The sequence below is a fragment of the Carcharhinus amblyrhynchos genome, chromosome 4, assembly GCF_965287045.1.
Source record: "Carcharhinus amblyrhynchos chromosome 4, sCarAmb.v2.hapA, whole genome shotgun sequence".
Classification (NCBI taxonomy): Eukaryota; Metazoa; Chordata; class Chondrichthyes; order Carcharhiniformes; family Carcharhinidae; genus Carcharhinus; species Carcharhinus amblyrhynchos.
In genome coordinates, this window is record NC_137327.1 from 23,144,191 (window position 1) to 23,168,072 (window position 23,882).

The 23,882-nt window shown below is 43.3% G+C and overlaps 1 protein-coding gene across 1 annotated transcript in view; it reads left to right on the forward strand.

Moving 5' to 3' along the window:
- The window catches only part of LOC145341871 (polycystin-1-like protein 2), an 86,472-nt gene that overhangs the window by 45,172 nt on the left and 17,418 nt on the right, over window positions 1-23,882 (forward strand). Inside the window, exons 21-27 of the mRNA XM_080186881.1 lie at window positions 355-551; window positions 3,904-4,051; window positions 8,030-8,364; window positions 11,101-11,197; window positions 14,122-14,268; window positions 21,426-21,611; window positions 21,996-22,323. Coding sequence (XP_080043007.1) covers window positions 355-551; window positions 3,904-4,051; window positions 8,030-8,364; window positions 11,101-11,197; window positions 14,122-14,268; window positions 21,426-21,611; window positions 21,996-22,323 — 1,438 coding nt within the window. The remainder of the gene's footprint in view (window positions 1-354; window positions 552-3,903; window positions 4,052-8,029; window positions 8,365-11,100; window positions 11,198-14,121; window positions 14,269-21,425; window positions 21,612-21,995; window positions 22,324-23,882) is intronic.

Here is a 23,882-nt window from a genome sequence, read left to right on the forward strand (position 1 = left end):
GAGGAGGAACTTCTTCACTCAAAGGGTGGTGAATCTCTGGAATTCTCTGCCCGTTGAAGTGGTGGAGGCTGCCTCGCTAAATATTTTTAAGACGCGGGTTGATGGGTTTTTGATAAGAGAGGGGATTAAGGGTTATGGGGAGAGGGCGGGAAAGTGGAACTGAGCAGCGACAGATCAGCCATGATCTTATTGAATGGCGGGGCAGGCTCGAAGGGCTGGATGGCCTACTCCTGCTCCTATTTCTTATGTTCTTATGTTCTTATGTTCTTAAAGCACCAAATTTATTCTTTCAGAAACAAGGAAGGAAAATCGGCAGTCGCTCTATTGATCAGGCTGTACCTTTTGTTATTGCAGATAGCCACACTATCAGTTGGCGGGAGTTAATCATCGGGATTGAAAGTGCCTTGATCATTTTTCCGGTGAATCTCATAATTGTGCAGGTTTTTCGAATCACCAATCCCAAGCCACCTGACATGGGAACCATGCTGAATAAATCGGGAGCTTCCTCTGGTTCCACAACATGTCCACGGACTCCCGCGAGTTTAATGATGGTGAGAATGGTTTTGTCGCTGCCCTTTGTGAATAGTTTTGCACGTACAATAGAATGGAAAATTAGTAACCGTTCTTTGAAAAATGTCAAATGCCTTACTCAAAGTGAGGTCCTGCTCAGAACTAAACAGAATCAGGTGGGAAAGTAAAATGACGCGCAGGATGTAGATCTAGAAGTCCTGCCCCTCCCCTCACCCTGCTCCCCATTTCAAACATTGATTAATTTCAGTGGTATGGGAAAGAGTGTGTAACAGGAAAACCACTCACTGCAATCGAGGTAAATCATAGAATCAATACAATGCAGAAAGAGGCCATTTGGCCCATTGAGTCTGCACCAACCACAATCCCATCCAGGCCCTACCCCCTTATCCCTACTTAGCTACCCACTAATCCTCTAACCTACACATCTCAGGGCACTAAAGGGCAATTTTTAGCATGGCCAATCAACCTAACCTGCATATCTTTGGACTGTGGGAGGAATCCGGAGCACTCGGAAGAAACCCACGCAGACAACAGGAGAATGTGCAAACTCCACACCGACAATGACCCAAGCCGGGAATCGAACCCAGGTCCCTGGAGCTGTGAAGCAGCAGTGCTAACCACTTTGCTACGATGCCGCCCAATAAAGGTTTCAGGCATCAGGGTGACTACATTTTGAAAGCCTTTCTAATTTATACCTACAGAGTAGAGTTGGATGTGACAGGTACATTGTATTTATTAGGTGAGTAAAAACGGTATTGCTTCCATTACAATTTATCATGAAATGTTGTGGTCTGAGTTATATCTCTGTTTAGTAATTTGAGTGATGATAATGCTCTTTAGAAAGGGTAAGTGAGCACTAGATGATGCGATTGCTGGCTTGTTACTTCTGACAACTGACAAACCGTCAAGTGAACATTTAGCGTTGTAGAATAAAAAGTCTTCAGATGCATTAGAATAGATTATCCACTGGATAGAGTGCTATTCTGCATTATATAATGTTAAAAGGCTAACCAAAGTGAAATCCAGAGCTGACTGCTTAGACTCTTTTCATGGCTTTCATCCATTCTTTGCTGAACAGCTCAACCATCTGTTTGGCTGTTTGAAAGTTTTGACAGATGTATGCGCTTTCCTTCTTTGCTGAGCAGTTCAGTCATTTGTTTGCCTGCTATCAAAGGCACTAATGGATACTGAATTGCTGAGCTTGCCTTATAGCCACTGCTGAGAAATGTGTGACTGATAGCTTGGCTGCTTTAAAAAGCACTCAGGAATCATATTGTGCGGACTTTGTTTATACTTGCTCTTGGGAAATGTGAGTTCAAAGATGTTGAGAGGTTTACAAACTTCTGAAGAGGGTAATGGTTTTTCAAGTGTCTGTTCAAGTGGTTGGTTTATTTTGACACATTTGTAGACACTTGGATGATTTCCAAATGTTATTATAGGGCATGTGAGTTCTATTTATAAAATGGAATAAAGTGGTTGAGCGGGTCATGGGATGAGAGGGCTGGGAATAGGAGGATGAAACAGGATGAGGAATAGTGGGTTGGGGGGGGTGGTTAGACTGGGGTGAAGGTGTCGCAGGAGGTAAAGGGTTGAGAGTGGGGGGGATGCTAGCAGGTGAGGGTTAGAGAGGTTTTACACTGATTTGAAGAACTGAGCCGGTGAGCTGAGGTACTTCTTGCAACATGGCTGTTTTGGCATCAGCTCATCCCTGCCTCTCCTTCAGCCGTCAAGCCCTCCAGGGAAGAAAATAAAGTCTTCCCACTCAACTCCCAATTCCCAGCTCCGTGATGAGGCTCCGTCCAAGAGGTTTTAGTTGTTGCAAAGGATGCTTTTCCTTGCCAGATTTTATTAAAAACAAATTTAAGTCTAATCTGTTGACATTGTACAGATGTTCTTCAGCATAGCTACTGCTTATACTCACAGCAGTGGCTTAAAGGAAAGGAAAGTCATCTTTTGGCATTTTTCTAACTTCAATGGTTTTTTTGCTTTGCTTGTTTGTTTGTTAGTGTCACAAGTAGGCTTACATTAACACTGCAATGAAGTTCTGTGAAAATTCCCTAGTCCTGCACCTGTTCGGGTATACTGAGGGTGAATTTAGTGTGGCCAGTGCACCTAACCAGCACATCCTTTGGACTGTGGGTGGAAACCGAGCATCCGGAGGAAATGCACGCAGATACAAGGATAGGGTGCAAATTCCGCACAGATAGTGACCCAAGCTGGGAATCGAACCCAAGTCCCTGGATCTGTAAGGCAGCCGTGCTAACCACTGTGCCACTGTGCCTTTACTTTTGCCAAACAGCAGTCTGTTAAGTGAAATTTGAGAAATTTATGCTAATTGGTGAAGATGTCAATTTTTTTTAGCTAAAGCAAAACACATAAAACATCTGATCAAATCACTGGAAATATGGATGTGCTCTAATCAGCAAAAGGTGAACTGATTTCTCAGACAAAAACACAAAAAATTGGTTGTTGAAGAAAAATAAAGCACACGGCGTATAAGGAATTTGTCTTTTGGTTCAGGCTACACCTAATATAGGAATGCTAAATATTGATATAAGGCCTGGGATTATGAGGCTCTGTCTATGCACTGGAGAGTTGAGGACAACCCTGCCTCAGACTTTTCTGAGAGCCTTGACCAGATTTTACGTCCACCAGGCAATCAACAGCGTGTCTCTTGTCCCTTTAAGGGATGAGAATCTGCCCCCAAGTGCAGCCAGCCAATTGGAAGGCCAGCGGCTCTTCAGACACACTAGTGCCACCAAGGATGGTGGGCACCACTGGGACTGCACCCAGGGCACAGCCATATCATGGACAATATCCTGGGATGAAGGACAAAGTGGGGTGGGGTTCTTGAGGCCAGTTAGGAAGGTCACAGAGAGGTGGTGAAGGGGTCACCGGTGCAGGAGGGGGTGTGTTATCAAAACCCTTGCTGTCTTTGGAGTGGTGGAGGGAATGAGGGTCCTCTGTAGACCCAATCAGGAATTCCCCTCTTCCCAACATTGAGGTCGAAAGCATGCCACCAGAGTATACCTATCGGCCTCTCAACATGTTGGATGGCACACCTGCACTAGTGTCAACAAGGGCAGGAAGCAGCCCCAACAGATCATGAATTGGCCTCTTCAGGGCCTCAATTGAATGGTGGGCAGGTAGGATGCCCACCGCCTTCCCCACTGCTGGTAAAATGCCAGACGTGCTGGGAGAGGTCGGGGGTACACCACACCCTGCCTTTCAGTCCTGGCCTCCCACCGGCCAGCCTACTCCCTGAGATCCTGTAAAATCCCAGGCAGGATTATATATAAGGCCACGTCAGCAGGAAGCTGTACTGTAAGGTTCAAGAGTTGCAGCCCTGATTGTTGAACTTTTTATTTATAGGACATCAAACGGATTGCCAGTTCTTTGCCTGAAAAAGTGAAAGATATTATACCAACACTAGAAGATGACATCAGAAATGCGGATGACTTGAATAAATTGCTGGCATTAATAGCAAACATTATTCAGCACTGCAAAATACTTGAACAAGGTGAGACTCAGACTATTGCAGTTCCAGAGAACGGTCAGTACTCATGATTTTTTCAATGTTAAAATTAAAGCTAGGCCATTGAGGGCTGAAATACTTGGTGACAGAGTAGTATTGTCACCAGACGATCCAATCCACAGTTTCATTCAAATCCTGTGGAGGCATTATATCAAATCCCACCATGACAGCCAGTGGAATTTAAATTCAGTTAAGGAGAAAACATGAAATGTAAAGCTGGTTTCAGTAATGGTGACCATAAAAATGAGAAGATGTGCAAAAACTCACGCGGTTCACTCACGTCCTTTGATGTGGAGATGCCGGCATTAGATTGGGGTAAACACAGTAAGAAGTCCCACAACACCAGGTTAAAGTCCAACAGGTTTATTTGGAATCATGAGCATTCGGAGCACTGCTCCTTCACCTGAATGAAACCCAGTGACAATGTGATCATATAGATTGCAATCTTTTTAAACACTGGGACCACCTTTGCATCAGAATGATTCACTATTGTGGCCTGCATGTGTTGCCTAAACTTAACTCTCACACCAAATATTACCAATGCAAACTTACCATTGGGTCTTAAATTAATCCATGGTCAAATATGAGATTTATTGTGGGAGGAAAGGTTGGATCAGTTTAGTTACTGCAAATACCTGCTTGAATTTTTACACACCTTATAATGTCCTTCTTATAGCGCCTGGTCTGGCCTATTACATATGACAGCGGAACTACAGCAATGTGGTGACTCTTAACTGCTCTGTAAAATGGCCTAGCAAGTCACTCAGTTCAAGGGCAATTAGAGATTGGCAATAAATGCTGCCCTTGCCAATGATGCCCATATCCCATAAATGATTAAAGAAAAAAATGGTAATCTACTTTGTCAGACAAAAGATGTGGAAATCTGGACCTCTCTTCCCCAATAAAATGTTACGGTGAAGACAATTAATATTTCGCAACTGTTTTGCGTTTGGTAAAAATATTGAGGGGTATGAAAACAAAGGAGGTGAATGAAGCAAAGACCACTCACCCACATTCTATCCTTTCTCAGCAGGAATTGGATTAATCACATGTTCCCAATGTTGTGTTCCCATGTTCTGAATGAACCGCATACACATTTTTTTTTACAAGGGAGAGTAAAGATGGGCTTGAGTAAGGGCCAGTGCATCTCACTACAGGCTTGAAGTGGCAATGGAGGCAGGTGGATATTGAGGCCAGCATGTTAGAAAGCATGTCTCTGTTCATTGGGACATTGATCCTGTCCTGTAGATGACGGTTAGGCCTCCTAGCTCTTCCCTTTCATTCCCTACCTATCTCCTATACTTGCTTCATGCCCCCATGCAACCTCCATAGTCACTCACCCAATATCAACTATGGACAGAACTCATGAACCCTATAATAATCCTGGGGAATTTTTGAAATGCTCACAACAAAAATCTATTCAAACTCATTTTAAAACATTTCTCCTTTTGGAAAATTGATCAATCAAACATACTGAAACGCCTATGAAAAAAGCACACTCTTCTCAACTGCTCATAAATCTGTCAAAAATCTATTCAGGACTCTTCAATCCTATTGGCAGTCCATAAGTCTGTCAATGAAATAAAACTCAGTCCTCTTCACAGCTGTAAACAACCCCCATTGAGCTAATCAATTAATGCAGTTTAAAACTCAGTCATGTATTCATAATGAAATTTCCTCATATAACTAAATAAACAAATCCCCCAGAGTTCAGTACAGTAGGGTCTTTGAAGTTACCTGATCAGATGGCCAGTCACTTTTTTTCAAAAGCTAAAGAGAGGGACTTTCAATCAAAGAAGCCTGGCACTTGTTCAGAGATTTCAAAGGCTCAACAGATATCTGGACTTTAAATCAATATAAAAAGTGTCCAGATAAAGCATTAAAATCAGATTCTTTCAATACTGTTGAATGCAGAAGAACTCCTTATCCACTTACTCAAGTACTCTAATGCATGTGAAAACTTACACAATATTGGTCACTTACCTGTTAAGAACAGAGCCCTATGATCAATAACTGTATTGAAAACATACTTGAATTATCATATACCATTACGTTATGACATTTGGAATTGGCAAAAACTTTTAAACTTAGGAGTAAAACATTTTCCGACTCCACACCAGGTTTTCCCACAAGGTTCACGGACTGATTGAATTGATATTTTTCACACAGACTTCAGGAACCTGCCCACCTCACTGAAGACATCAATGTCTGGGAAATTCACAACTGAGGCTAACATGAAAAGGGCAGCTGACATCACTTTGAGGGTCAGGTCGCTGCCACCTGCCACAATTCCCGTGCAAGTCAAAGTGGGGCTTAGTGGGAATTGGATGGGAAATTTCAATTTAAGATACTGCCCACTCCTACTTTCAGCCTTCTGACATGGATTTGCCTAGCATTGGGATGGCAAAATCTAGCCCTTGACATAGAAACATAGAAGATAGGAGCAGGAGGAGGCCACTTCTTGGCCCTTCGAACTTGCTCCATCATCCATCACAATCATGGCTGATCATCCAACTCAATAACCTAATCCTGCTTTCTCTCCATAACCTTTGATCCCATTCACCCTAAGTGCTATATCTAGCCGCCTGTTGAATAGGTTTAGTTTGGACTTTTTGTCACTTTAAAACATTTTAAAAGAGACAATTAAAAGAGAGAAGGATTAATTTTGGAAAACTTGGAATGTGATTATGGAAGGTTAAACTAGACTACTGTGTGCAGTTTTGGTCACCGCATTTGCAAAAGGATATATTGGCCTTAGAGGGAGTACAGAGAAGGTTCACCAGGCTGATACCGGATATGAGGGGGTTAGACTATGAAGAGAGATTGAGTAGACTGGGTCTGTACTCGTTAGAGTTTAGAAAGCTGAGGGGGGATCTTATAGAGACATATAAGATAATGAAGGGGCTAGATAGGGTAGAGGTAGAGAGATTCTTCCCACTTAGAAAGGATAGCAGAACTAGAGGGCACAGCCTCAGAATAAAGTGGGGGGGAATGCAGTTTAGATCAGAGTTGAGGAAGAACTTCTTCACTCAAAGGATGGTGAGTCTCTGGGATCCTCTGCCAGTTGAAGTGGTGGACGCTACCTCGCTGAATATATTTAAGTCACGGGTAGATAGGCTTCTGATAGACAAGGGAATTAAGGGTTATGGGGAGAAAGCGGGAAAGTGGAACTGAACCACTTCAGATCAGCCATGACCTTGTTGAATGGCGGGGCAGGCTCGATGGGCAAGATGGCCGCCTCCTGCTCTTATTTCTCATGTTCTTATGTTCTTAATGTTATATTAGGTAAGCTGAATAATCCTGTACTCTGGGGGTAGGTCAAAGGTACAATCTTGTAGTGTTGGTTCTCCAAAATGACCTCCTACTGAGTCAGGCTCCATTCTCAAAACACACATTGTTGAATAAATTGTGTAAAGAGCCCTAGATTGTATTTTCACAGTGTCCAAAACACATTTCAAGCAATGGTGCTAAATGATAAATATAAATTTCTGGTGTGCTCCCATAATTTATTATTAATGAAGTATGTGCTGTCATGAATGGTGATCTATAAGTTTAAGTTGAAAGGGTCATTATGATTTAAGGGTCATTTAATAGAGGTACTTATATAACTTCGAAATGAATGTTAGTTATTGATTTGCACCCGGCATTTCTTATGTAAGACTCAAATCAAAATGTGTGAAATACCTGTTAAAATGCACCTCTTCCCTAATACATGTATTTCACCATGAGAACTTTTCATAACTTAAAATTCATGAAACGCTATAGAAATATTTTTATTTCAAGTGGAAGAAAGATATTTTGTGGGATTTTACAGCCTCACTCATCCCGAAACAGGGAAACCCCAGGCTCCACCCCTTGCCTGTTCCAATTCTTGTGGCAGACGGGATGTTAAAATTTAGGCCATTGAGGGAAACTGAGGAACATATAGCCTTCCAAATGATGGAAAATGTCATTTTATTTTAGAAAATGATCCCTCTGCTGACTGTCATCCTGATGAACAAAACGAAAATAGCGATTCAATTGCCAGCAATCCTGGACAAAACGAAGACAGTAATTCCACATACAGCAGCCCTGCTAAGGAAAGGGATCAAACGGTGAAACACTTCTTCCACTATGTGAACCTTTTGCTTAAGTACGTGGAAACTGAACTGCAAGAGATGGGGCAAAAGGAATTTCAGAACCCTTATACTCAAATCCATGCCTCAGATCAAGTACAGAAGATAATACAATCACTCAAAGCTGTGACTAGCTCTGAAGACGATGACTGCAGTGTTAAGAGGTACAGAACACCATTTCAGGTATTTGAGACACTAGACTTTTGTTATATGGTTAAATCAAGGATTAAATCTGTTAATGAATATCTCCAGTTCTGAATAATTGGTCTGCAAATAATTGGGAATAACAGGAGTCCCCTATCCATCTTTAAGATTTATAAACTTGAGTGTATGTATGGAGGTCAGTACATACACTCATTTCTACATCCCTTGGGTCAAAAATCTCCCATAATTGTAATTTATATTCACTATTTGTTCAGTAATTTACAAGTATTTTCTGCTTTATTGAACAGGGAAGTTATACATAGGAAGGAGAAAAAAAACGTTCATGTGAAAAATCTCCCTTCATGGTTTATTTATGTTGCCTGGTTCCTGGTGTTCATCACAAGTGGTGTCTCAGCATTTTTTACCATGCTCTACAGTTTCGATTATGGCAAAAAGAAGTCCATTCAATGGCTTATATCCATGATTACCAGCTTCATCGAAAGTGTTTTCATCATACAGCCAATAAAGGTAATAACAGAATTAACCGACAATGAGAACTATCTTATTACCGTAGTGAATGTTGAAAGCAATTATAAGTAAAGAGTTGAATCAAATCATAGAAACTCTACAGTGTAGAAGAGGCCACTCAGCCCATCGAGTCTGCACTGGCTCTCTGACAGAGTATCTTATCCAGGCCCACTCCCCCATAAACCCTCACATTTCCCATGGTAAATGCCCTAACTTATACTAAGGGACGATTTAACATGACCAATCCACCCAATCCAAATATGTATTTTCACAAATTGCAGGAAGCACAATGATTGGCAGGAAACTAGATACACACAGACTCACAGTTGGAGTCTCAAAGAGCATTCACTCCCATTTTAAGTTCATCAATCGTAGAATCCCTGCAGTGCAGAGTGAGGCTATTTGGCCCGTCGGGTCTGCACCAATCACAATCCTACCTAAGCCCTATTCCCGTAACCCCACATATTTACCCTGTTAATCACCCCCAAAACTAGAGGTAATTTAGCATGGCCAAACAAAGTAAACTGCACATCTTTGGAGTGTAAGAGAAAACCAGAGCACCCAGAGGAAAGCCACGCAGAGAATGTGCAAACTCCACACAGACAGTGACCTGAAGCCAGAATTGAACCTGCGTCCCTGACAGTGTGAAGCAGCCATGCTAACCACTGTGCCACCGTGCCACTTAAGTTAGACAGTTTCATTTAGTTGCAGGGAATCTAGCATGGCAGGGTTAGAAGGTAGTTATGGAAACATGGCAGAAATTTCCCTTTTGCTGAAGGCAACTGATTATTCTGGATTAAATGCAGGAGAGGGCTTTTCCATTGCGAAAGGGGAAAAAGCATAGTTTGATTCACCTAGGGTCTCTCACACGGCTGTATCATGGTGCCTGGAGTGGGAGAACACTGACACCAAGAATTTGCCCCTCAGTTGATATTGGATTGTTACCTTTTGCCAAGTCGAACATCTGTACAGCAATGACAATTTCTTGGTTGAAACAAGGTGGGATCAACCTGCTTCTCTGGGTCCATGTCCATTTTTCTGTTGATCCAGGATTTCAGGAACATTCATGATGTTGTATGGAACTGAGCCAGTGGATCCATCTGAAGCATTTGAACTGAGATGGGAATAGGTTGCCTCGTTTTCCTGCAGCTTTGCTGGTTGGATGGCATACCTCAGCAAAGTGTGGCGTCCTGGCCTATCTCTGCATTCCTGCTAACGAAGCCTAGGTGCATCGGGGCAGACCGAAGAAGCCAGAGTTAATTACATCTTTCATAAGCTCCATCCTAACTGTTCAAGTACAATCAGCATTCAATTGCTGCTGATCTCCATCTGTTGTTAAAAGGATCCAATCTCAGAGGGATCTATGGAGCTAAAACTGTGCTTCAGAACCATGCCACCTCCATTGGACCTAGTTCCTGTTAGGAAGCATGGTGGCACAGTGGTTAGCATTGCTACCTCACAGCGCGAGGGACTTGGGTTCAATTCTGAGCTCGGGTCACATCTGTTTGGAGCCTGCACATTCTCCCCATGTCTGTACGGGTTTCCTTTGGGTGCGCCAGTTCCCTCCCACAGTCCAAATATGTATAGGTTAGGTTAATTGGCTATGCTAAATTAGCCCTTACTGTCAGTGAGACTAGCAGGGTAAATATGTGGTGTTATGGGTCTGGTTGGGATTGTTTAAAGTTTACTTTATTAGAGTCACGTAGGCATACATTAACACTGCAATGATGTTGCTATGAAAATCCCCTAATCACCACACCCCGGCGCCTGTTCAGGAGCACTGAGGGAGAATTTAGCATGGCCAGTGTACCTAATTTGCAAATCTTTGGACTGTGGGAGGAAACCAGAGCATTTGGAGGAAATCCACGTAGACACGGGGAGAAGATGCAGGCTCCACACAGATAGTGACCTAAGCCGGGATTCGGGGTTCCTGATGCTGTGCAGGCTTAATGGGTCAAATGGTCTCCTTCTGCACTGTAGGGATTCTGTGATTCTATGATTCACTAGATCTGCCCCTGGATCATGTTAATAGCTGAAAACAGGAAATTCCTGTGTTCCTGTCAAAATGCCAAGACAAAGAGTAACAGAGGAGACTCTAATATTGCATTGTGCAGCCTCTGTGGTTTAAAATCAAAGTTTCTAATCCAACAGTCTGTTTCAATCTTCAAAGAACATTGTAATTTACTGATGTCATTTGCCTTTCTGTTAAGGATTACTATTACTAATATTAATTGCCTTTCCTTTAAGGTTTTACTTGTTGCTGCCTTTGTTGCACTTATTGTCAAAAAAGTTGAAAGAAACGAATATGAGGAAAGCTGTAATGAGGATTTACTGACTACCATGCGTAAGTTTGTATAGGACAAGAAATAATATGGCTGGAATAAAGTGTTCACAGTGCAAATATTCTTTAGTACTGAATAATAACATGTCACAGAATAGAAATGCTTCCATATTTAGCACAACATCCAATGGTTCCATATGCAGGCCTCCATGTTGTGCAGTTGACAAGTTAAGAGCTGAATGTTTCTCCACTGGTCTGCATGTAGTGGAGGAGAATCAAGGAAATGTGGGTGGGAGGTCTATCTTACCCAACCCCAGTGCCAAGCTGGATTTTTCTCCCTCCATTCTAACATGCAAGGCTGCTGAATATACAAGCCCAGCCTTGTCACATGTAAACAATGCGGGAGACTGGCAATTCCATTACTTTGCCAGCATTCTGCTACTGGCACCAGGGAATGCCACGGGAGAGGTAGTGATGGTCCTTGGCGCGTTGGTAGAAATTCTATTGATGCATCTTTTTCATGGGAACATAGAATGATACAGCACAGCACAAAGCCATTTAGTCCATTATATTTGTACTGGTCTTTTGAAAGAGTTATTTGTATAGTTCTCCTATCCTCCTCTCACCCAATAGCCCCACAAAAATCCCCCCTTCAAATCTTTATTCAATTCCATTTTGAAAGTTATTGTCTATTCTACTTTCACCATCTATCTGACAATGCCTTCCAAATCATAAAAAACTCATTGAATAGATCTTTTTCTTGATGTTGCCTTGGCTCTCAACTCTACAAAATGCCCTTTGAAAAGTCATATGCTCAACATCAACTGTTCTACTCTCACCAACCCTCGTCATTTCTTCAACAAATCACAAAGAACAGAGAATGGTACAGCACAGGTACAGGTCCTTTGGCCCACAAAGCCTGCACCGACACATGATGCCTTTCTAAACTAAAGACCTTCTGCCTCTACGTTGTCCATATCCCTCCATCATCTGCCTATTCATGTATCAAATAATTTAATAATCAAACACAATTTACTTTCATATGATGCAGCGATGCTGGCATTGGAAAGGGATGGGTACAGTAAGAAGTCTCACAAGACCAGGTTAAAGTCCAACAGGTTTATTTGGAATCGTGAACTTTCAAAACGTTGCTCCTTCATCAGGCGAGTGACTCACCTGATGAAGGATCAGTGCTCTGAAAGCTCATGATTTCAAATAAACCTGTTGGACTTTAACCTGGTGTTGTAAGGCTTCTTACTGTACCTTTAATAAGTTCACTTTGATTTATTAACTCATATTTTTTCGAGAGCCAATTAACTTTATCTCAGACAAATGTTTCCCCACCACTGATTGGCTTCCTGGGTTTATCTCTCTCCTTTATTTTGAACGGGGTTTTAACATTTGCAACCCTCTAATCCTCTGGTATCAATTCCATATCTAAGGAGGATTGGAAGATTGCATTCAAAGTCTTTGTAATTTCTACCATTACTTCCCTTTGCAATGCAGGGGGCACCTCATTTGGACTGGATACTTTTCCACTTTGACCTTTATGTACCTTTTCTTAATCATTTTTTTGATGATACAGCCAATTTCTCTATTGCCTCTCCCTTTGCTTTGATATTGGTTACATCCTCTTCTTTAGTGAAGGCAGATGCAATGTACTTGTTCAGTAACAGAGCAATGCCTTTGCCTATGCAAGTGATTTCCGTTTCAATCCCTAATCAGATAATTATATGCTTACTAAAAATTCTTGGTTCTCCTTGTTATGTTTCCAATGAATCTATTCTCATGCACTTGCTTTTCTTCTCCTATTGTTCTTGTCAGCTCTTTACTTCCTTTAAAATTCTGTTTGGTTCTCTCCTGGGAGGAGAACTGCTTCCTCACAGCGTCAGGGACCCAGGTTCAATCCCAACCTTGAGTGATTGTGTGGAGATTGCATGTTCTTTCTGTGTCTGTGTGGGTTTCCTCCGGGTGCTCCTGTTTCCTCTCACAGTCCAAAGATGTGCAGGTTAGGCTGATTGGCCATGCTAAATTGTAGTTCCCAAAGATGTGTAGGTTAGATGGAAAAGGAGAACATTGAAACTTACTGTGTAGCCCCAGTGGATTATCCTTGGTATTGATATTTGTTTGAAATGCCTACTAAGCGAAAGAGTTTTTTTACTCACAGCTGTATCATTTCATCTTGAGCAGGTTTAAACAAATGTCCTGTGGAAATCCTCATGACATTGTGATCAGTCATCAGGAGAATTGTTTCCCTTGATTATAATTATTTTTATTCATTATGGGATCTGGGTGTTGCTGGCTGGGCCAGCATTTATTGTCTACCCAAATGCCCTTGAAAGGTTCGTGGTGAGTTGCCTTCTTGAATTGCTGCCTTCTTTACTCCCACAGTGCAGTGAGGAAGAAAATTCAGGAATGTTTCCAGCGACAGCGAAGGAATGGCAATGTTTTTACGGTAACCCAAACAGAAAGCTTACCACCATTGATGACCCCCTCTACAAAATAGTGTAATGCTCAACAGAGAAGTTATGAAAGGCCATATGCATCTACTTTTTTGATTTGGGCATATTAAACTTGACAAAGTAGACCTTGATATACTTTTATTCATGATTAAGAATGTTTCCAAAGTGTTGCATCTTTGAAGCTTCTGCTTCACAAAATGATATATAAGATGGGCGGTAGAAATGTTCTTAATCCTGTAATCGCTACTCTGGACCTTCCTCACGCAGTCAACCCTGAAATCTACAGTTCTCTAAATGGTAGGCTTTGGAAATCTTTCCGGGAAAATCAATCCTCAAAGATCCAGAACATTATGGGAGCTGTGGTCATATGGTTGGCAGGCACAAGTGTCAGGTACACATTCCAAGAGGTAACAGCACGAATAGAGGCAAGGCTTAATATCGCACTTACATCAGTGCCTACACCTTTGTGTCACTTTTGCAACATTTATCATGAGCAACCTTTCAGCCCATTCATGTTGTTATTAGATGAAGATCTCGATACAATGGCTCCCAACCGTACAGAGAGGATGGATGCTGGCATTTACAAGCCACCATCATTGAACAATGTGGAGAAAATGAAAGCAATGAGCCTCAAAGAAAAGAAAACGTATGGCTTTCTTAAAGATATAATTGGTACGTAGATATATTTTTAGTGCGACTATACTTTTCAAACATTCTTTGGAAAGCAAAATTACACCATAAGGTTGAAGGCAAAAGGTGAGACAGAAAGAAGCTTGGAAATATAGATATGCCAACATTATTAGTGAATTAGTAGAATCAATGATATTTAAGGAAGAAAGGCTTGTATTTATAAGGTATCATCAATGGCATTAAGGCATACCAAAGTGCTTTATAGACAGTTGAATACTTTTTGATATTCAGTTATCATTGCAATGAAGCTAACAAGGCAATTAGTTTGCTAAAATTGAGATACTGCAAGCAGCATTGTAATAATAACAAAATAATCTGTTGTTTTTGCTGGTTGAGGGATAAATATTAGCAAGGATGCCAGGAAGAATTCCCCTGCCATTCATCAAAATTGTCATGGGATCTTTACTGTCTGCCTGAGAGGGCAGACAGGACTAAGTGTTAATGTCCCTTCTGAAAGGTGGGACAGCTGGCAGTGCAGCTTTCTCTCAGTACTACACTGGAGGATCAGCTCAAGTGTGAGGAGCAGGTTTGAAACCCAGAACCTCCTGAGATCATAGAATAATATTACAGTGGGGTACAACAGAAAGGAATTACTGAGCACCTGGAGAAACGTGAAGCAATCATATTCAATAAGCATGAATTTCTGTAAGGAATAGGTGCTGCACCAACCTCATGGGTTGTATTTTATGTATTACAAGGGTTTCTACCTTTCTGGTGAAAAAAAAATCAATGACAAACATGCCCCCTCCTAGCCACCTCCCACCCCGCTCCTGCTCCCCACAGCAATTTAACACAAATGAGCAAGATCACACCCCTATCTGGGGGAGAGTTCCAGCACCGAGGGCTGCCATACAATCAACTGGTCCCAGCAGAGTCACTCGGAGTGGTGGTCATTGTTGGCACTACATTTTGATCTCCAGTGAAGACTGTCACTGGAGTTGGAAAGAGAGGCACATGGGGGGGAGGTTTTGGTAGTGTAAAGCTAGGAGGTTCCTTCAAGGGAGGAAAGGGGTGGGTGGTAAACCCAGCTGATAAAGTGGCAGATCTTGGTGAGGTGCCTCTGATGGATATAGGTGGCCTATAAAGGAGGAACCATATCACTTCTGTGCCAATAGTCCAAGGATTGGGAGCTGGCAGGCTTTAAATGGGGATCCCTTCTCTAATTGTTGCTAAAACAACTGCGGCAGGGCAGGGAGAGGCCCTTAAGTGGCAATGTTTGTTACTTACGGGCTTCACTTAGCCTAGATCGGGTGAGATGCCTGAAGCCTGCCTTGTGGTGGGATTTGGGTGAGCAGATAGGCACCCATGGCAATATGCCAAACTTTATACACCCTGCCAAGCTGCCAACCTGCCCCAGGGTGCATAAAATTCTGTCCCATGTAAATAATCAAGGGATCGATAAAGGGACTGCATTGAGTGTGACTTAGCTAAACTTGAGAGAGTTAAGATTTTACTTGTTAAAAACATGTTTAAATAAGTTTAAAGCACTTTGTTCTTTGTAGAACTGTTTAAAGCATTTATTTATTGTACTTACTGCTTTAAGAATTCTGAGGGAGTGGTTAGAAGGCAGTTGTGGGCCAACAGCTTTAAATCAGCGCCAGGTTTAAAAGGAGGCCTGGTGTAGACAGCGGGCAGCGTCAGAGCGGGCAGCGGAGTGAGTGGGAAGCAGAGTGAGCTATTAGGGCTTAATATCAAAAAGGGCTGGAGGGAAAAAAGGACAGGTGAGTTCATTTGAAAAACAAGGAAAAAAAACAAAAAAATTTTTTTTCAAAACTACTACAGTGAATAATGGAGGGGCATGTGATGTGTGGTTTCTGTATGATGTGGGAACTGGTGGACTCCAGGGACCATCCCAGTGACCATGTCTGTAGTAAGTGCAGGTTGCTGGAGGAGCTCCAGCTCAAGGTAGATGAGCTGGCCTCTGAGCTACAGACACTGAGGCTCATCAGGGGGAGAGAGGGTGCCATTGTCAATGGGGTGCAAGTGACATCCACCCCCCCTAGACTGGCTAACTCTAAGGGTCAGGGACAAGAGGGGGCTGCTGGGAGGAGGAAGGGGGGTGAGGAGCGGAGGAAGGAGAGTGGGGAGAGGAGGAAGGGGGGTGGGGAGCGGAGGCCTCAGCCTCTAAATCTGCATAACAGGTTTGAGGTTCTTGCTTCCAGTCTGGAAGAGAACGAGGCAGGTGAGGTTGGTGAGCAAACTGCACACGGTACAGTGATGCAGCAGGACATAGGCAAAAAGAAGGGGAAAAGGAACGTAGTAGTGATTGGGGATAGTGGGGTGAAGGGTATTGACACTGTCCTTTGTCACAATGACAAAGTGCACAGAAGGGTGTGTTGTCTGCCTGGTGCTCGGGTCCGGGATGTCGCAGCTGGGCTGCAGAGGAACCTGGAGTGGGAGGGTGAGAATCCAGTCGTTGTGGTACATGTGGGTGCCGGCGACGTATGCAAAGTGCGGACTGAGGATCTGGGGAGGGAGTATGAAAAGCTGGGAATGGAATTAAAAAGTAGAACCGACAAGGTGGTTATCTCTGGGCTACTGCCTGAACCGAGTGCAGACGGGTGTAGGGTTGACAGGATTAAGGAAGTGAATGGGTGGCTCAGGGATTGGTGTGGGAGGAATGGGTTTGAATTTATGGGGCATTGGCACCAGTATTGGGGTAGATGGGACCTGTTCGGGCGGGATGGGGTGGGTCTGAACCGTGCTGGGACCAGAGTGCTGGCGAATCGAGTAAAGAGGACTGTAGACAGGGCTTTAAACTAATTGGGGGGGGGAGGGTGCGAGGGTAGGTGACGTTACGAGGTCTAAAGTTAAGGATAGGGTACAGGTAAGGGAAGAGGCCGAGGATGTCCCAATAATAGAGGGAGTAGGGGGCGTGAGTATAGTTGGTGGCGTTACGGCAAATAGGGTCCAGGTGAAGGCTGGGATGAAAGCGCTTTATCTGAATGCACGAAGCATTCGGAATAAAGTGGATGAGCTGGTGGCGCAGATCGACACAAATGGATACGATCTGGTGGCCATTACAGAGACGTGGCTGCAAGGTGACAGGGACTGGGAGCTGAATGTACAGGGCTATCAAGTGTTTAGGAAGGATAGGCAGGAGGGAAAAGGGGGGGGTGTAGCTCTGCTGATTAAGGATAGCATCAAGGTGGTAGCAAGGGATGATATTGGATCCAAGGAGCAGAACGTGGAATCGTTGTGGGTGGAGATTAGGAACAGCAAAGGGAGGAAGACGCTGGTGGGTGTCGTCTATAGGCCCCTGAATAATGATCTGGAGGTGGGGCAGGCTGTTAACGCGCAAATAAGTGCGGCGTGCAGGAATGGGACAGCCGTAGTTATGGGGGATTTCAATCTGCATATTGATTGGTCGACCCATGTTGGACGCGGTGGGCTCGAGGAGGAGTTCTTGGAATGCTGCCGGGATAGTTTCCTGGAACAGTGCGTGTTGGAGCCGATGAGGGAGCGAGCTATCTTGGATCTCGTGCTATGTAATGAGGCGGGTAGAATTAGGGACCTTGCGGTGAAGGATCCTCTTGGGGAGAGTGATCATTATATGGTGGAGTTTCTGGTGCAGATGGAGGAGGAGAAAGTGGGTTCCCAGACACGCGTACTTTGTTTGAATAGAGGGGAGTACGGTAGGATGAGAGAAGAATTGGCGAATGTGGACTGGGGGAGCACGTTGGAGGGAGGGTCTGCTGAGGAGCAGAGGAGGATCTTTAAGGAGATCTTTCTTGGTGCTCAGCGGAAATTTATTCCGATGGTCAAAAAGGACAGTAGGAGGAGAGGTAATAAGCCATGGATAACGAAGGAGGTGAAGGAAAGTGTTAAATTAAAAGCGGAGGAATTTAGAGTAGCTAAGAGTAGTGGGCGAGAAGAGGATTGGGAGAGGTTTAAATGTCAACAAAGATTGACAAAGAAGTTGATAAAGAAGGGTAGGAGAAACTATGAAGCTGGGCTAGCGCTTAATATAAAAAAGGATAGCAAGAGTTTTTATAAATATATAAAAAGGAAGAGGCTGGCGAGGGTGAACGTTGGTCCTTTAGAGGATGAGAAAGGGGACCTAGTGGTAGGGGATGGGGATATGGCTAAGATCTTGAATAACTTTTTTGTTTCTGTCTTCACGGAGGAGGACGTGAAAAATTTGCCGGGTGTTAGTGATGGAAAGGTGGTAGGACTGGAGGGTCTTAATGACATTACTGTTACTAGAGAGGCGGTGCTCGACAGACTGGAGGGGCTGATTGTGGACAAGTCCCCAGGACCGGATGGAATGCATCCGAGGGTTCTGAAAGAAATGGCGGAGGTGATAGTGGATGCCTTGGTGGTTATTTTCCAGACGTCGCTGGATTCCGGGGAAGTGCTGGAGGATTGGAAAACGGCTAATGTTACGCTGTTGTTTAAGAAGGGTGCCAGGCAAAAGGCGGGGAATTATAGGCCGGTTAGTTTAACGTCTGTGGTAGGTAAAATGTTGGAATCCGTCATTAAGGAGGAAATTGCGAGGCATCTTGAAGGGAATTGCTTGATAGAGCAGACGCAGCACAGTTTCATTAAAGGGAAGTCGTGTCTGACAAATTTACTGGAGTTCTATGAGGATGTGTCTAGGGCGGTGGATAGAGGAGAGCCGGTGGATGTGGTCTTTCTGGATTTTCAGAAGGCATTTGACAAAGTACCTCATAAGAGGTTATTGCAGAAGGTCGAGGGACATGGAGTTGGGGGTAAGGTGTTAGCGTGGATAGAGGATTGGTTGTCAAATAGGAGGCAGAGAGTGGGGGTCAACGGGTGCTATTCGGATTGGCGGATGGTGACTAGTGGAGTGCCCCAGGGGTCGGTGCTGGGGCCTCAGCTTTTTACCATTTATATAGATGATCTGGAGGAGGGAACCGAGTGTAGGGTGTCGAAATTTGCTGATGACACCAAGATTGGGGGAACGGCAAATTGTGCGGAGGGTGTGGAGAGTCTGCAGAAGGATCTAGATAGGCTGGGCGAATGGGCCAGGAAATGGCAAATGGAATTTAATGTTGGCAAGTGTGAGGTGGTCCACTTTGGTAGGAATAATGGTAGGAAGGACTATTACTTACGTGGCGAAAAACTGCAGCAGGCGACGGTGCAGAGGGACTTCGGGGTCCTTGTGCATGAGTCGCAAAAACCCAGCTTGCAGGTGCAGCAGGTGGTCAGGAAGGTGAATGGGATGCTGGCCTTCATAGCGAGGGGGATTGAATATAAAAGTAGGGAGGTCTTGCTGCAGCTGTATAGGGCATTGGTGAGGCCGCAGCTGGAGTACTGTGTGCAGTTTTGGGCGCCGCACCTGCGCAAGGATATTTTGGCCTTGGAGGGAGTGCAGAGGAGGTTTACTAGGCTGATACCGGAGTTGAGGGGGTTGAGCTATGAGGAGAGGCTGAATAAACTAGGCTTGTACTCGTTAGAGTTTAGAAGAATGAGGGGAGATCTCATTGAGACGTATAAGATGATGAATGGGATGGATAGAGGTGGAGAGACTCTTCCCGCTCAAAAAAGACAGTAGGACTAGGGGGCACAGCCTCAAGATAAAGGGGGGGCGGTTTAGAACGGAGTTGAGGAGGAACTTCTTCACTCAAAGGGTGGTGAATCTCCGGAATTCTCTGCCCGTTGAAGTGGTAGAGGCTGCCTCGCTAAATATTTTTAAGACGCGAGTTGATGGGTTTTTGATAGGAGAGGGGATTAAGGGTTTTGGGGAGAGGGCGGGAAAGTGGAACTGAGCCACGACAGATCAGCCATGATCTTATTGAATGGCGGGGCAGGCACGAAGGGCTAGATGGCCTACTCCTGCTCCTATTTCTTATGTTCTTATGTTTAAAACACATTACATGAGGTGCTATACAAGGAGCATGTGGCAAAGCTATCGGTATGTTATATGAAGAGCAAAACAGCCATATGGATAGAGGTGGTTCTTGGATTAGTGTGTCTACTTCAAAACATTATACTGCAGAATATCACACAAACTCATTATGCATTGGTGGCTAAATTACTGAATGAAAAATATATCCCAAATAAATATAGGCAAGAACTTGTGGTTCTTTTTACTATGTTCACAATATTCTACCAAGCCATAGATTATGTTTGAAATGTGGTCATTTTTATTGCTTAGCCAAATCTATTGATAATGGCTGAGAGAGGAACATTCCTCAGAGCACTGGAAGAAATCGTGATCTTTTACATCCAGCTGAGTTGGCAGATAGGGTTGCAGTTGAAGCACCTCTGTCTTCCCTTTGTACTGAAGATGTTAGCCTTAGATGTGCTTACATCTGTGGTGCAGCTTGAACCCATTACTTTCCAAGTATGCTCTATCAAGTGAATGGGATAGAGAGAGGATGGGAAATATATGGGTGAAGATATATCGTGAAGACAAAACATACAGCAAGAGAGAGAGAAAGAATGAATTAGGATGTGAGACAGGCATTGACAAAAATGTAAGACAAAGAGGGAGAGAAAATTGAGAGTGTAGAAGATCATTGAAAAAGCAGAAAAAGATAGAAAATAACTTAAAGAAGCAGAGTGACAATTGCAAGTAAAACTGTAAGATATAGGAGTAGAATTAGGCCATTCAGCCCATCAAGTTTGCTCTGCCATTCGATCATGGCTGATACGTTTCTCAACCCCATTCTTTCACCTTTGATCCCCTTACTATTCAAAAACCTATCAATCTTTGTCCTAAATACACTCAGTCCTCCTCAGCCTTCTGTAGTGATACAAATGTATTTTGAAGTAATTAAAAAGTTCACTGCTTGTTAGTTGGAACTGTGTAAATCATGTGAATATTGATGAAGTACTAAATCAGGAAATAGTTAAAAAGTATTATGGAAAAATCTTATAGAAACCCGATGTGGATGAATTTGAACACTTTTACATTTTGACCAAGTTGTTGCTACTTTAATCACTTTTGTGCCATTCTTCCAATTATTATCCATAAAAATCCAATGGATAAATCAGACATAATCAACACAGTATGTGACTGACTCCCAAATAAAGCATCATTTTTACTGCCAGCCACTGATATTAAAGTAACTGTGTGACTTTTAAATCAACATGATAAATATGGTAAAAATAGGGTAAAGATAAAATTAGCTTCTTTGAGTTCTCATATGCTTTTCTTCCTTTTTATTTAGTCCATGTGGGATTTCTGGTGACATTGGCCGTTATAGCTTATGGAGAGCGAAGTCCTCATTCATTTTACTTGAATAAAACCCTCAATGACAGTTTTACCAAGAAGTTCAATGGATCTCTGACTGTCAATGACGTTTATATTTGGGCCGATGAAATCTTATTACCCAATCTATATGGAGATTACGAAGGTAAACCCCAAAATAATACTTAAAACAAAATAGTTGAATCCATGCTAATGATGTTATAAAAAACTTGCATTGGTCCTTACAAACAGAAGTTTGTAAATTTTAAATTTGATTGGAGTGCCCTTGAAACATGGCACCCCGATCTCAGAGTAGTCGGACTGTGCCAGCTTGTTGAGGCCCCCAAACAGTGTGAAACATGCCCTCCTGTTTTTTGTGACTGAGTGCGGTAAGACGCGAAGAGAAAATTGGCCTGTTTCTTCTGAGAGAAACATGCCATTTTCTCAACACTCTGCCACTTTTTGGGAAGATTGCCCTGTTGAGTGTGAATATAGCAAGCACAAGTAAATGTGAGGACTGATCTGAAGATCACTGTGTATTTTTGACCAGGATTTATAACTGATGGGAATTCAAAGTTACTTGGAAGTCCTCGCATTCGACAGGTGAGAGTCAAGCCAGCTCCTTGCCCTGTGCCAACAAGATTGGTGGATGGCATTAAGGAATGCCGTGCTTCTTACTCTTACGGTGATGAAGACATGTCGGACTTTGGGGCTAAAACGAATCTCAGTGTAAACACGGAACTCCCATGGCTAACCTCTATCTGGCATTATCAGGCTGAGTCAGAGCTAAATGGATATGCGATTTGGGGAAAGCTCGCTGTTTATCGAGGAGGTGGCTTTGTGGCCGAGTTGGGAACTGAGAGCAAAACTGCAGCCAGGTAATTAAAGCTTCAACTTAAGAAAGTACAAATAAAGTACTCTGCTCGTGTGGGACATCAAAAGTGGAACAAGAAATACCATGGGTGAGATATTCCGGCTTCTCAGCCATGTTTTCCCAGCGGTGCACAAAGGTGTGCTCTTCCCTCGCGATGGGATTCTCTGGTCCTGCCACTGTCAATGGGTCACACTGCCAGGAAACCCGCGGGCGAGGGTGCGCTGTTGGTGGGGCTGGAAAATCCCACTGGCAGGAACGGCTGGAGAAGGCTTCTACAGGAGAATAGAAAATTATAAGAAATAGGAGCTGCAGTAGGCCTGCTCCACCATCAATAAGGTTATGGTTTATCTGACTTAGACTTCAACTCAACTTCATGCCTATGCTTCATAACTTTTGACTTCTCTAGAATCTTAAAAATTGCTTCTTGTAGCCTTGAATATATTCAATGACTGAGCCAGCACAGCACTCAGGGGTCAACAATGCCAACAACCAACAAACCACTGAGGGGAAAAAAAAACTCTCATCTCTATCTTAAATGGGAGCCCCCATGGCCCTATTTCTAGAATCCCCCTCAAGAGGAGCTTTCTGGCAACATCAATCCTTTCAAATCCTCCCTCAAAATCTTGTATGTTTCAATAAAATTGCCTGTCATTCTTCTAAACTCCAGTAAGTGCTAACCTGCCCAATCTCTCCTCATCAGAAATTCTGGCAATAATCTGTCTATTTTATTGTTGTCATTGATTGCTGTGGCACCTTCCTGGCCTGCCCTGTAACAAGTCACAATACTCTCTTTCAAGTTGACCATTATCGCAGTGTGATAATCTGATGTGCGATCACACGTCGCTGTGCTTTTCTCCTATAGAACGCCTTGACTGAATCTGAAAAGAAGCATAACATTTTTACTTTCATTATTTATGCAAAACAGGATGCTCTAATTTCAGTGATGGGCAACTTAGCTGAGTGAGTGGGCTACACGAGAGGCCTTTCCCCTTCCCTGTGAGTTACAAGATTGAAATCAGGCTTGTCACTAAACATGACCCCATGAATAAGATTAAATACATTTAACACATGCCAAATATTTTGTAACAAGTTATATAAAATGCTTAATCATTCATTCATTAATAGAACTGTTATCAACTTCAGGTTGTAAAAACAGAAGAAACATTTTTGTTTACCTTAAGTGAAGTACAAAGGTAACATTAAAAAGCACAACCTCCCATGTCCACTGGTGTCATAACCAAAGCTGTCTCCCAGGATAAGGTAATTCTGCTAACTGCACTCCTGTGCCTAGAATTTGCAGGATGTGCCAATTGAACTGTAGCAACACTTTGATTTGGGTGCAGAGGGAACACATGCCTCTCACACTTATTGTTTACAATCAGCACACACCTCATTTCACTTGCCCCTGCTTTATGTATCGCTTTAGCACAGTGGCACGGTGGTTAGCACTGCTACATCACCAGCACCATTCGATTCCCAGCTTGGATCGCTGTCTGTGTGGAGACTGCAAGTTCTCTCTGTGTCTGTGTGGGTTTCCTCCAGGTGCTCCAGTTTCCCTCCCAC